Source organism: Leuciscus leuciscus (genome assembly GCF_965113295.1).
Source record: "Leuciscus leuciscus genome assembly, chromosome: 18".
Lineage (NCBI taxonomy): Eukaryota > Metazoa > Chordata > Actinopteri > Cypriniformes > Leuciscidae > Leuciscus > Leuciscus leuciscus.
In genome coordinates this window covers 11,771,598-11,786,509 of record NC_138742.1, presented here as the reverse complement: position 1 = coordinate 11,786,509, position 14,912 = coordinate 11,771,598, and the positions used below count along the sequence as shown (strand labels likewise).

At 36.6% G+C, this 14,912-nt stretch overlaps 1 protein-coding gene across 2 annotated transcripts; it reads left to right on the top strand.

Annotated features, from left to right (window-relative positions):
- The first annotated feature begins 82 nt into the window (after nt 1-82).
- On the top strand, nt 83-11,704 carry mylk2 (myosin light chain kinase 2). 2 transcript variants are annotated; one of them, XM_082145361.1, is made up of 16 exons: nt 83-693; nt 1,276-1,547; nt 1,651-1,736; nt 1,896-1,968; nt 3,374-4,136; nt 5,162-5,355; nt 5,797-5,905; nt 6,046-6,139; nt 6,926-7,035; nt 7,147-7,288; nt 8,201-8,271; nt 8,492-8,620; nt 8,975-9,046; nt 9,471-9,551; nt 9,837-9,969; nt 11,057-11,704. In XM_082145361.1, exons 2-16 carry the CDS (start codon nt 1,286-1,288, stop codon nt 11,135-11,137), a joined length of 2,400 nt encoding a protein of 799 aa, XP_082001487.1. In that variant the 5' UTR covers nt 83-693; nt 1,276-1,285; the 3' UTR covers nt 11,138-11,704. The 2 variants fall into 2 exon arrangements, with proteins under 2 accessions (XP_082001487.1, XP_082001486.1); XM_082145360.1 differs by having other exon boundaries at nt 1,271-1,547.
- The last annotated feature ends 3,208 nt before the right edge of the window (nt 11,705-14,912 follow it).

Here is a 14,912-nt window from a genome sequence, read left to right as displayed (position 1 = left end):
TATTTGGTCCCAAAAATGACCACAGATGGGACAATTCTATAGAAATTAAAGGAATAGTTCACTTAATTAAAGTTATTTACTCACTCTCAAATTGTTCCAAACCTGTATGAATTTCAACATTAAGATATTTTGAAGAATGTCATTAACCAGACAGTTGATGAACCCTATTGACTTCCATAGTTGGAAAAAAAAAAATACTATGGAAGTCAGTGAGGTACATCAACTGGTTACCGACAATCTTCAAAATATCTTCCTTTTGTGTTTAGCAGAAGAAAGAAATTCATACAGGTTTTGGAATAATATGTAATTCATGTTAATTCAGTAAAGGGCACAGCTTTTATTGCATTAATGACATGACTGCCAGCATTGCATGGTTGAACGCTAGAGGTACGTGTCTCGCATTCGTTCAACTCGTGCATTGCTGTCTACTCTTTTTGTCTTTGAAAGACTTTGTGCCCCCTCCCCTGGGCCAGCTCTGCGTGCCTCTATTATCAGTTTACTGTTTGCGAGCCCCCCTTCTCTGGTCTGCCTATTTCTGGTGAGGTGGCCATGGAGCGGAGATAAAAGAGGAATCTGACAGACTGGCACTCTGTGAGCTTCCACAAAACGCCAGAGATCAATCTGTCCAAACACTTGGCGAAAAGCATATGTACTTTACGCTGGGCTTCTCATTCTGCACAAACATCTTTACAGGTGGGTGTAAAATATCTTTTGAGTGGTTGAAAAGCTATACTTTTTTTGTGCAATCTTTTGATTTATTTATCATTCTTGTGTAGTTTTTGTAACTCCATGGAATATTTCTACTTTTAAAAAGTTAATTTATCATACCAGAGGACAGAAAAATTGGTTTCCTATTTATGTTAGCTTGACGGTTTACTCCCATAAATATTTATATTAAGTAAAATTGGTAATATAAATTAATATTAACTTGATTTTTAGTTAAAATAATTACATATATAAAAATAAAAGCTCAAAAGTCCATGTTTTTTCTGTCAGCTATACATGCACAATGTCATTGTCCATAGGCTTTAATCTAGGCGTCTATGCTTATTTTACTAACCTGGTCTCTCAGTCTGGTCTTTTGGCTGGTTTTAAAGGGGTTTTGTTCTCTTCAGCTTACCATGCTGAGAGACCGTCTAGGACCAGCAAACCAAAATAGTCTAGTTTAGAGTTTATACTACAGTTAGGAGTAAAATCTGAAGGCCTAATTGCAAATTTGACCTCAAAAGTACTTTTTGCTTAATACCTGTATATTTGTCTCTCCCTCTAGCACAGCTTTAATTCCATGTCTGTCAAAGGCTCTATGAAATGCCCTGTGCCTCCGTCCAATCCCACAACCCTGGAGGCCAAGGTTGATGACTTGCGGTTTAAAGTGGAGCAGCTCCTTCAGAGCCCAGGGAAAAGTTGTCCCATGTGTGCGTCCTGCGTCCAGCACAACACACTGCAGGAGACTGTGACCAGCCAGCTGTCAGCTCAGACCAGACTCCTGGATTCTCTTGAAAGGAAAGTCTTGGAGATGAGAACAGCCTTGGAGGACCTGGCACGTGGTATGGGAATCAGAATGCAATGACATTTGGGTTTTCAAGTGTCTTGGTTTTAAAAAACTTTCTTTTTTTTACACTTTTCTGTTCTGTCTCTTAAATATGAAAGGTCTGGAGGACAGACAGTGTGAGAGAGTGTCTGTGCCTTTAGTGGCTCTACAGAGACGGAAATCCCTGCCTGTTCGAACCTCGGCGGTCAGTGGAAAGGACTAGAACCAGAATTGCTTATAAACTGTTACATTAACTCGTACAGTTATTGCATTAATCAACATGGCATAAATGACATTTACCATGTGCTTAATATCTGTTTGTAAACTTTTTCTTCCCCCCCCCCCTTTTTTTCTCTATTGACAGGAGGAAGTCTATGTTCGTTTAGACAAAGACCATAAAATGGTGCCCCATTCCTTTAATAAAACCTCAGAGAAAGGTACTATGATATTACACTATATATGCTGGGAGCGTGGCCATGCCATGGGATTGTCATGGTCAGTTTTGATGGACATAAATCTGAATGACGGGCTTGTTAGCGTGTTAACTATTTATGAACTACAGAATGACAGAACCACAAATCACCTGACTAAGGAAACAAACCATAATAGCTCTTTATGCCGATCGTCACATAAACAAACAGGAAAACTGGTCAGAAGCTGACGGTGATATCTATGGAATTAAGGCAAACAGAAAACCTTGCTAGTTTTTCATTGTTGCCATTTTATTCGATTCTAAATGTTCGTGAGAAGGAAAAAAGAAATGCGGTGGACATTGGTTATGCTAATCTTTTCTCGCTGCTTTAGTGAGTACCTTGAGTAAAATGGCTCTATTTAAACGAAGCACATACAAAAGACCTAAACGGGAAGCAATGCAACCTGTTTTTAAAAAACAGAAGAATGTTTCTCATAACCTCCCATTAAGTTTCAACTTAAACCTCCTATTAAAAGGTTATACCAAAAAACAATGATGATGGGGTTATGAGGTATACAATATTGTCAAATATTTGCTTTGAAATTTTAGATTTAAACTTAATTCTATGAATTAAATAGTTTTTTTTATATTAATTTGGGATATTTTGCAAAAAAGAAAGTGAGTTTGTAAGGCTTAAAGGGTTAGTTCACCCAAAAATGAAAATTATCCCCTAAATAACTTTACCCTCAAGCCAACCTAGGTAAATGATTTACTTCTTTCAGCCAAACACAATTGGAGTTATTAAAAAATAAAAATCCTGGCTCTTCCAAGCTTTATGGGAGTGAATAGTACCTGTAATTTTGAAGGCCAAAAAAGCGCATCCGTCCATCATAAAAGTAATTCATACGGCTCCAGGGGGTTAATAAAGGGACGTTTATTATGCGTTTGCGTTTTTGTGAGAAAAATATCCATATTTATAACTTTATAAACTTTAAGCACTGGCTTCTGGTAACGGCGGTACACTAATCTAGTTCCGGCGGAAGAGTGACCTCTGACCCGTTGTAGGAGTAGCTTAAGCCTCAGTGAGAGTTCAAACAAATAGGGCTGGGCAACAAACTCAAGCTCCTCCAACATTTCGCTTTAAAAAAAATTTGTTTTAGACTTCTAATTCATGACTGGTGTTTTGTTTTGCTCTATCCTCTGCGCATGCAGTTTTCTTGTCTCAGCAGGATGGATTCTGATTGGCTGTAAAAGTTTTTATCATTCATCAGTTGAGAATTTTTTTTCTGAAAGTGATTCAACGATATTGTTCCTCTAATTCATTATTGTAATGCTGTTATAGTTCTTTTATCTTTTATAATATATCATATATCGTTATCGTCCTTGGTGCAAACATGCCTTTATATTGTTTATTCTGTGTGTTTGTGCAGGTGTTTTGCTTGAAGTCATTGAAAACAATGGAACGAGAAGAGAAGAACATCAAGCTAGAAAAGATTCAACAGAGGTCAAAGTTCAACATGAACCTAAATGGCAAATCAAAGGAGAAAGAGAAATATCCACTGTACCCCCAAGATCGAACCTATCTCAGTGTCATGAGCAAACGAATAAGCTTCAAAATAAGAACCAGAATGACGTCCTGATACCCGTCATTGCTGCTTCAACGGTGATCCAGAGGACTTCTGGTATTGCTCCACCAAAATCAGAAGCCCAAGATGACGGGAAAGTGTCGATATTAAAAACTAAAGCACCAAAGATGACATCAGCATCTGTTCCTGTGACAACAGCTGTTTTGCCCAACACAATCAGACCGAAGCATCCTGAAACAGTGAATGTAACCCTACCGGATCATACCATACCAAAGATGACTGGACCGGTTGCTCCAGCAAGGCCTCCATGTACGGCTTCATTGGTACCCAACAACCCTCCCAAGCTGGCTTTAATGGAAGTCCCTACAGATTCAACACCAACCCAAAAAGTTCCCCAAACAAGTCTGGTTCTTCCTGCAGCAACTGCGCAGAGTTCGGGAAAATCATCAGTAAATACACCTACCACAAAAATGACAACATCACAAGATGCGACATTGTTTCCGCCAAGCCACAAACCACCAAAAACAGTGGGTTTGAATGTGACCACAGCAACAAAAGAGGCTTTCTCCCTTCGACAAGTGCACAGCTGCCCTAACTCTTTACAGAGGTAAAACCAGCAAGGGATGTATTGCTTGTCTGAAAATTTTAAATGCAATTTATCACTGTTGCAGCAGCTGATTGATATGTCACATAGTACTATAGTAATAACTATAAATTATGTATAATCACATGCAACTAAACCAAACCAAGTCCTAACCCTAATGTATGTACATGTAGTTACTTAATATTACTCAGTACTTAAATGTATAATTACACTGTAACAAAGACACCTTCAAATAAAGTGTAACCAATTTTTCATAAAAAGACATTAGGTTTTAAATGGTAAAACCACACACGATTGGTGTCAATGTTTTATGGAGACGGTCCATTGACAATTTTTATATTGTACAAACTGTATATTTTATCCCCTAAACTTAAACAACCCTCACAGAAAACTTTCTGCATTTTTACATTTTCCAAAAAAATCTTTAGTCTGTTAGTTATGATTTATAAGCTGTTTTCCCTCATAGGGACCAGAAATGTCCCCACAAGGTCAAAGATTTCTGGTATTGTGAGACTTGGAGACATTTTGTCCTCACAAAGTAGGGTTTACACACACAATACCTTTAAAAAGTTTGGGATCAGTTAGTTTAAAAAAAAAAAAAAGAAAGAAATTTATAATAAAAATATGACAGTATAGACATTTATAATGTTAATTTTTTTTTTTTTTTTTAAGCTGTTTAAACTTTCTAATCATCAAAGAATCCTGAAAAGTGAATCACAGTTTCCACAAAAATATACAGGTTTCAATATGGATAATAAAAAATGTTTCTTGAGCCCCAAATCAGCATATTAGAATGATTTCTAAAGGATCATGTGACACTGAAGTAATGATGCTGAAAATTCAGCTTTGCCAACACCAGGAACATTTTAAAATATATTGAAATAGAAATCCGTTTTTACAGCAATTTTAAACAAATATTTCACAAGAGACTTCTTTCAAAGACAATACTAAATATTACCCTACATTTTTGAGCATTAATATATATACATGTAAATATGTATATAAATATCAATGTTTTTCTTATGCAGATTACAGGTCGCTGGAGGAAAGGCAGATTTGGTCCACATGGTGAAGGCACCGCTGGCAAAGAAAGCGACTGAAGCAGTTGGAGCCGCAAACCACGTATCTGGTGGAATACAGATTAAAATAAGTCCAGCTACAGACAAGAATCCAGTACAGATGAAGAGCAATATTCCTTTAAAAACGTTTTTTAAAGTAATAGGTAAGTAACATTTATGTTTATTTTATTTAAAAAAAAATATTTATGATAAAAAACATCAAATAAATTTAAGTTAAAGGATATTCGTAATTGACAATGTCAGTAAACGTTTTCCTGAAGAGATCATCATAACCACAAAATGACAATTTCCAGTTGTGTAAATTTGTTTTCAAAGGTTAAGCTGACTGCAAAGCTAATATAGCCTGACCTTAGAAATCTGAAGTATCTGGAATATGATAATCCTTTGTCCCTGGCACATTATTGCCCTATTCTCTCCTGCAGCTGTTCCCACTCCAACCCAACATGAAGAGCATTATAGATCAGATATCAACACCATTAACATCTCATAGTGATCTCTGACACAAGATTCCCAATGAAGTAGACTGACTGAAAGATTGTTGTCTGAAAGAACACTTCTAATAGTGTCCTTCTGGCTCTTTTCAGATGATGTTTCACCTCAGCCTGCCCCTTTTCCTCACCGGTTTGTGTCGCTGAAGTCGAACCCTCCACCCTGTGATACCTTCAGTATCCACACCAGAGAAGTGCTGGGAGGGTGAGCTGAAAGCTAGCATTTCTGCTACAGTAACTGCTACGGAGTTATTCTACACTTATTTCACTTAAGTTATTTTATTAGCAAAATATTGTCGTAGTAACCAGTCATCCTAATCTTTAACCATCACATTAAATTGTCAGCGGTCGTTTTGGCAAGGTGCACAAATGTACCGAGATTAAGACAGGGATGAGGCTTGCTGCTAAAATCATCAACACAAGAAATTCCAGAGAAAGGGTAAGTTGACCAGATCTGTGCTGTGCATGTTTTAATAATTCACAATATTTCTGACAGAATTTGCACATTAATTAGTGCACTAAAAAGTGCCATCTCATAGTCTGCATGTTGCTTTCAAACTAGTATTTTGCCACTACCAAAATTATTTTTTTTACCAACATAATTGATTCCTGTGATAAATTTTCAGCATCATTACTCCAGTCTTCAGTGTCACATGATCCTTCAGAAATCATTCTAATATGCTGATTTTCTGCTCAAGAAACATTTCTTATCAATGTTGAAAACAGTTACTTAATATTTTTGTGGAAACTGTGATACTTATTTTTTTTTAACTTATTTTTTTTATTCTCTGATGAATACAATATCAGAAAGACTTTGTCAATTTTGATCAATTTAATGCATCCTTGATAAATAAAAGGATTAAATTCTTTTAAAAAATCGTAACTTAATATTTTGAGTGGTATAGTGTACATAATATATTGTCTCTAGATGTATCAACAGATTTCCATTTATATAAACTGAATTTAGATTAGCAAAAGCACATATTTTCAGCTGTTCCAAATTAGCAAACATATTCTTCCACTTGAAAATGTCTCTTCTAGTCTTGCTGAGTCCTGAAATGTTCATATTCTGGATCTGTATTATTAATTATGCTTTATTTACCTGACACTAGATACCTTCTTTAGCAGATAACAGCTAACAGATAATAACACAAGGAACAAAAACACTTTTTCAATTAGAAAATAACTTGATAGCAAATATCTAAAGGTTGTTTCTGTTTTGCAGGACATGGCACTGAATGAGATGACGGTCATGAACCAGCTCAGTCACCCTAACATCCTCCAACTTTATGAAGCCTTTGAGGTCAAGAATCAAGTTGTGCTGATTTTGGAGTTGTAAGTAGACCCAGATCTCAACTTATTAAGCAATAAAATACAAGGAGCTAAAGCGCAACATGTGAAGGATGAAATCATAGAGATGGTCCTGTCTCTTCTTTTTTTATTCAGTGTTGAGGGAGGCGAGTTGTTCGAGAGAATTGTGGATGAAAGCTGTCCACTGACTGAGGTGGATGCCATGGTGTTCGTGAAACAGATCTGTGAGGGTGTCCAGTACATGCACCAAATGTATGTACTTCACCTGGACCTCAAGGTAAGAGATGAAGCAAAAAGGAGTAAAGTTGTTCAGTCAGATTTAGACTAGTGATTTTGTTTGGTTTTCTGTGAGGGTTCAATAGGATTATAGCATAAGCCTTTATGGTAACTGCTATTGTAGAGATGGGTGGCAAAGGGAAATGTGAGTCATAAATAGACTTCGCTTGTCTGCACCACGGATAAATTTAAGACGAGACTTGTCTTTTCTGCGTCATGGAGAAATGTAAGGCAACTTTTGCTCTTATAGTCTACTCCATGATTCCAAAACTGCATGTAATAAGAAAGACAATAAAATTGTAATTTACAAAAGTTTACAAAAATAATTTAATACAAATGTAAGGTTTTTTTTACTTTTTTTTTTTTTACATATGGGGGGCCATTTGTGATGCTAAATTTAGTTTAATAACTAATAAAAATGTAATTGAGAAATTGTAATTATGAAATGTTTAAAAACAACTATTTGATCATTGATAGTCATTTAAGTGACTTAAATTGCAAACAGCCATGACCAGTGACAACTTTTGTAACATTTGATTGACAGCAGATTGGGTGCCACCTCCTGGCTCAACTGGAAATTGAGAAATTGATAACTAAAAATAACAGACTTAAATTAGAATTAAAGTGCATTTAAACTAGAATTAAAAAGAATATAAAAAATAAAAAAATTTAATTTTATCATCATTTCTAAAATGTCCTTTTAGTTCTTTTATAAAGTGTTTATTATTATTATTATTATCAAACTGTAGCCTCTTTTATTTGCTTTTATGTATTAAAAATTATTTATGGATTTCTTAAACTGATGTATCAATATTTCATATGATAACTGAGGGTGGCCTCATATTTACAGCTTTCATTCATAGTTTCTTTTCTTTGACATCCTGAAAACAGTTTATCACTTCTTTTTTCTAAGCCGGAGAACATCCTCCTTGTTAATCACTCTAGCCATCAGGTGAAAATCATTGACTTTGGACTAGCAAGGAGGTATGATTTATACTTTTACACTACTATTGTATTGTGCTTGTCCATTGTTCAGATCAAGATTAGTGTTGTCATCAGCCATTTTGGCATATGACATTTGCCTTACATACTTTTCCAATGACCAATGTGTATTTCTGAATGTGTTGATCCTCTGAGACTTCAAATAATACAGCCAAGGCTTACTTTTATGGTTTAAGTGACTCTTCTCCTTATCCTCCTTCAGATATAAACCACGAGAGAAGCTCAAAGTTTCATTCGGAACGCCTGAATTTTTAGCTCCGGAGGTGGTGAACTTCGATTTTGTCTCCTTCCCTACAGATATGTGGACTTTGGGAGTCGTCACATATATGCTGTAAATCACAATAAGCTGTGTGCATTAACATACACCATAATTAAATTTAATTTTGAACAATCTTCTACATTTGAATTTAAAATCACCATAACACTGCAAAAGACTCAAACAGGCCTTGATTACAAACATTAAAATTAGTTTCATAGATTGGCTAACAGTGCCAAAGCATCAAACAAGGCAGTAAATGAGCATCCAGGGTCACTGCTTCTAATTAAAGCAATACTGGTGTTATGGTGTATTATGGGTAGTCTCCAAAACAGAAAAAGGAACTTGTGCAACCCTTTTAGCTTCATGTTAACTGAACTGTTAAACTGAAGAAACAATAAAAATCACAATCAATTTCTGTTGTTCTAGCTTAAGTGGCCTCTCTCCTTTTCTGGGGGATGATGATGGACAGACCCTCAACAATGTGCTTCTGGGCAACTGGTAGGCCACTATTATATTATTTCTATACAAAACACAACATTAGCTACTCACAAAGAAAAATATATTTACAAGTCATACCCCCGGTTTCACAGACAAGGCTTAAGCCTAATCCCAGACTAAAATAAAAATGTTTGAGAGCTGTTTTAACTGAAAGCAACTTGCACTGATATCTTAGAATATATCAGTGTCATTGTTTTGTCTCAAAATGCACACCAGTAATATTTTTTTATAAGGCATGTTTATAAAAGCTACTTAAATGCCTTTAATGAACTTAGGCCTAATCCTGGCTTAATCTAAGCCCTGGCTGTGAAACCAGGCCGTACATTTTATGGAGCCCAGAACATGACGTGAAAAACAATGATGTAGGTATATCTCGAACATGAATACAAATTGTAAAACAACACCCTCTGTTGGATGTGTGTAGGTACTTCGATGAGGATGCGTTTGAGCATGTGTCTGCTGAGGCTCGGGACTTCGTCTCCAACCTGCTTATCAGAGAAAGAAGGTGACATTTAAAATACACTTACAAGTACACTTAGTCCAAAAACTTGTAATTGTATTCCGACAGCTTCCGAGTGACTTGGAATGATTTACAGAATGTCCGAGCTGCTCATTTCCATACAATGAAAGCGTACAGTGACTAATTGCATTCAAGCTCCAAAAGGGATGCAAAAGAACCATAAAAATCACACACAATAAAAGTAACATTTCATACAATCTGTGTTATATATTCCAAGTTCATCTGAAGATGTCTCTTCTTTTATTTTTTTATTTTTTTATTTTTTTACAGTGGTCGTATGAGTGCGACACAGAGTCTCAAACACCCATGGCTCAACAACATCAGTGAGAAAGCCAAGAGCAGCAACATCGTGCTCAAGTCACAGGTTCTCCTCAAGAAGTATATGGCCAGGCGGCTGTGGAAGGTGAAACGCTGATGAAATATTATGATTTACCACTTTAAAGGGATAGTTCACTTTAAAATTAAATTTTGGTATGTTTTAGCTTACCTCAAGGGCATCCAAGATGTAGGTGTCTTTTTTTCCGCAGTAGTTTCAATTTTGATATTTTTAGGTCAAACCGTTCTTGTCTGTCAGTCATATAATGCAGGTCGATGGTCACTGTCTCAAAGAGCATGCACAGAGTCCAAATTAAAACAATTCCCCGTCGTCCACATTAAACAATGGGCTTTATGCACAGCTACACTACTTCCTGAACTTCAGCCAGCTCTTTGTTTCCTGTCTGTCATTATTGGACAAACTGATTAATCCAGGTGTGCCTGACCTCAGTAACAATAATCAGGCACACCTGGATTAATCAGTTTGTCCAATAATGACAGACAGGAAACAAAGAGCTGGCTGAAGTTCAGGAAGTAGTGTAGCTGTGCATAAAGCCCATTCCCCATCGTAAGTACACGTTGATGGCCTAAGACACGAAACGAGCGGTTTGTGTGAGAAACGAACAGTATTTATATCGTTTTTACCTCTTGTACACAGCCATGTCCATATACACTAGATGTCGCCTTGGCTACGGTTTCGTTCCAATGAACTGCCGTAGCCAAGGCGACTTCTATTGTATATATCTATACCCGCCCGCGCTCTCAGATCACTTGGACGTGGCTGTGTACAAGAGGTAAAAACGATATAAATACTGTTCGTTTTCTCACACAAACCGCTCGTTTCATGTCTTAGGCCATCAATGTGTACTTACGATGGGGAATTGTTTAATTTGGACGACGGGGAATTGTTTTAATTTGGACTCTGTGCATGCTCTTTGAGACAGTGACCATCGACCTGCATTATATGACTGACAGACAAGAACGGTTTGACCTAAAAATATCAAAATTGAAACTACTGCGGAAAAAAAGACACCTACATCTTGGATGCCCTTGAGGTAAGCTAAAACATACCAAAAATTTATTTCAAAGTGAACTATCCCTTTAAGACTGTTTTAAGATACTAAATACTTTTTCCATTTCTCCTCCTTCCTCTTCCACTTCACTCCTTTGTACAGAAAAACTACATAGCCATTGCTGCGGCCAATAGGTTTAAGAAGATCGGAAGTTCAGGTTCCCTGACAGCGCTTGAATTCTGAGAGTATCCTGTGCTCACTATGTGTGCTTTTATAATATGCAGATCATGTCTTTGTATTGCTGTGCTGCATTGCCATCCATCCACCATTCATATCTGAACACTCACTGGCTGCCAATATAATCATTTAATTGCTTTAGTAAAACACACCAATCTGTAACATGCATTAAAATGTGTAAACAAAATACATATTTTTCTTGTATTTCCTTTCTGCATCATATTATTTAACACTGATGTTTATCAATGATTCAATAATTTATCACTTTTGTCTTTTCCAAAATGTAATTCTGATTAAATAAGCATGTGGATGGAATGATATTCATATTTTGAAAGGTATTTTATTTATTTACCTTTATTTTTCCAGGAAGTCTCATATAGATAGTAGAGGAATACCAGTGGTGTGATCATTAAATTAGTTTCGTCCAAAACTATGAGGGAATACTGATGGCCTTAGTCATATTTTAAGAAGTTTTTAAGAGGACGTGTAAGCTCATGAACAGGAAATATAAACGGGAAGTTCAAAACGCTGCTATCACCACCACCACCACATTCACATTAATACAATGCAGAAGAACCTATTTTTGAAATGTGCAAAATATTTGTCAATGTTTGTCTGATTAAACTAATAAAATGCTCTTTTCTTTTCCTTGCCATCTACATAAAGGAATATTATGGGTTAAATAAGCACTGTCATGCCCATTCAAAATGCACATATGCTGCTCAGATTTTGAATGCAACTTCACAAAAAGAAAATCATTTTCAATTTTTTCAACTATTTGAATTAACAATTTTTCAAATAACAATTCAATGATGCAACTATTATTCAAATAGTTAGTCATTACTCATTCATTTATAATTAATCATCAACACCGACATTGGGGAATGTGTTGTAAAAAAAAAAAAAAAGGAAAATAAAAGTCACAAATGGTATCTTAAAAGAGAACTTGCGCAGATATTCAGAATTTCCCTGGAATTAAAATTGCACCATTGATGATGTCATCCACATGACTGCTAGGTAATAATTCAGTGTAAATGATGCTGATTTTAACTGACTCAAGCTGTGTCTCAATCCGAGGGCTGCATCCTCCAGAGGTCAGAGGATGTCTCATTTCAGGACAGGAACCATTATAAAATTGACCGTTATTCCATTTGAAGAATAGATTGTTGTAATTTCTTAATGACTTTGGAATGTCGTGGTGAGTTTACTGAAATGAAGCAGCCTCATTGATATACGGCCGACAAATGCGACAAATTCTGCAGAGCTGTTTTATAGCTGAATTGAACTCATTTCATAATGGATGTACTCAGATATTGAATCAAAAAGAATCAACACTGAACTGATTTTAACCGAATAATGACTGTTGTCTTTTCAGAGCTGCTTTACAGCAGAATTGAATTCTGTTTGCATCATTGAATCGTTATTTTCCTGTTTATCACTTTTTATCATTTTTATTGTAAAAAGCACCATATAAATAAAGGGGTCATTTCTGGGATAAGGTAATGTTCAAACTAGAATTAAATTTCTAAATATCCCACATCATCAGGCACATATCAAACCTTTTTTTCAGGTATTTTTCCCGTATTTTAAACCCCTTTTATTCTCAACCCCGAAACGGACAAAAATGGAATTGTTTAAAAAAAGATTTTACTCAAAACTAACATGTACCTACTGCTCATGTGTCCCTCACAACAATTTTCATATACTAATTTTCATATACTTAACATGTCAGGTGGTAATCAGCAAGTAATGCCTTCATTTTTAATTGTCTTCCCGATTTTTTCCCAAAAAGAATAGTGTGATGGAGTTGAAGACTGTAAGAGGTGAGACGGGAGACATTGCTTGACGATGTTTAAGTGTATACATCACATCAATTATTCTATTTAGAACAGTTGTCATGGTTTTGGAAAGTATATCTTTACTGAAACCATGACTATATTATATATTTTTTATTAAAAATATTAATAAATGAAGTGAAAAATTCAACCCTGTCACAAGTTTACAACCCTGAAACAATGAAAAATTTGCGAATGATAGAAATTATTTTATGATAAAACACTATTTTAAAAGACATTATTTTATGATAAAAATGATTTAATTGCAATAATTATTGCAAAAATGATTTTCATTCATTATAATAGACATACAGTGGGGAGAACCAGTATTTGATACACTGCCGATTTTGCAGCTTTTCCCACTTACAAAGCATGTAGAAGTCTGTAATATGTATCATAGGTACTCTTCAACTGTGAGTGACGGAATCTAAAACAAAAATCCAGAAAATCACATTGTATGATTTTTCAGTAATTAATTTGCATTTTATTGCATGACATAAGTATTTGATACATCAGAAAAGCAGAACTTAATATTTGGTACAGAAACCTTTGTTTGCAATTACAGAGATCATACGTTTCCTGTAGTTCTTGACCAGGTTTGCACACACTGCAGCAGGGATTTTTGGCCCACTCCTCCATACAGACCTTCTCCAGATCCTTCAGGTTTCGGGGCTGTCGCTGGGCAATACGGACTTTCAGCTCCCTTCAAAGATTTTCTATTGGGTTCAGGTCTGGAGACTGGCTAGTCCACTCCAGAACCTTGAGATGATTCTTACAGAGCCACTCCTTAGTTGCCCTGGCTGTGTGTTTCGGGTCGTTGCCATGCTGGAAGACCCAGCCACGACCCATCTTCAATGCTCTTACTGAGGTTGTTGGCCAAGATCCCGCGATACATGGCCCCATCCATCCTCCCCTCAATACGGTGCAGTCGTCCTGTCCCTTTGCAGAAAAGCATCCCCAAAGAATTATGTTTCCACCTCCATGCTTCACGGTTGGGATGGTGTTCTTGGGGTTGTACTCATCGTTCTTCTTCCTCCAAACACGGCGAGTGGAGTTTAGACCAAAAAGCTCTATTTTTGTCTCATCAGACCACATGACCTTCTCCCATTCCTCCTCTGGATCATCCAGATGGTCATTGGCAAACTTCAGACGGGCCTGGACATGCGCTGGCTTGAGCAGGGGGACCTTGTGTGTGCTGCAGGATTTTAATCCATGATGGCGTAGTGTGTTACTAATGGTTTTCTTTGAGACTGTGGTCCCAGCTCTCTTCAGGTCATTGACCAGGTCCTGCCGTGTAGTTCTGGGCTGATCCCTCACCTTCCTCATGATCATTGATGCCCCACGAGGTGAGATCTTGCATGGTGCCCCAGACCAAGGGAGACTGACCGTCATCTTGAACTTCTTCCATTTTCTAATAACTGCGCCAATAGTTGTTGCCTTCTCACCAAGCTGCTTGCCTATTGTCCTGTAGCCCATCCCAGCCTTGTGCAGGTCTACAATTTTATCCCTGATGTCCTTACACAGCTCTCTGGTCTTGGCCATTGTGGAGAGGTTGGAGTCTGTGTGATTGAGTGTGTGGACAGGTGTCTTTTATACAGGTAACGAGTTCAAACAGGTCCAGTTAATACAGGTAATGAGTGGAGAACAGGAGGGCTTCTTAAAGAAAAACTAACAGGTCTGTGAGAGCCGGAATTCTTACTGGTTGGTAGGTGATCAAATACTTATGTCATGCAATAAAATGCAAATTAATTATTTAAAAATCATACAATGTGATTTTCTAGATTTTTGTTTTAGATTCCGTCTCTCACAGTTGAAGTGTACCTATGATAAAAATTACAGACCTCTACATGCTTTGTAAGTAGGAAAACCTGCAAAATCGGCAGTGTATCAAATACTTGTTCTCCCCTCTGTACCAGCTTTTAATTTTGGTGAACCACCACTTTAAA

Bases quoted from the DNA above. Each gene is read 5' to 3' on its own strand.
- mylk2 (XM_082145361.1), top strand. From the start codon at position 1,286: ATGTCTGTCAAAGGCTCTATGAAATGCCCTGTGCCTCCGTCCAATCCC. The intron at 1,548-1,650 runs GTATGGGAATCA...TAAATATGAAAG, and splicing joins CTTGGAGGACCTGGCACGTG to GTCTGGAGGACAGACAGTGT. The intron at 4,137-5,161 runs GTAAAACCAGCA...TTTCTTATGCAG, and splicing joins TGCCCTAACTCTTTACAGAG to ATTACAGGTCGCTGGAGGAA.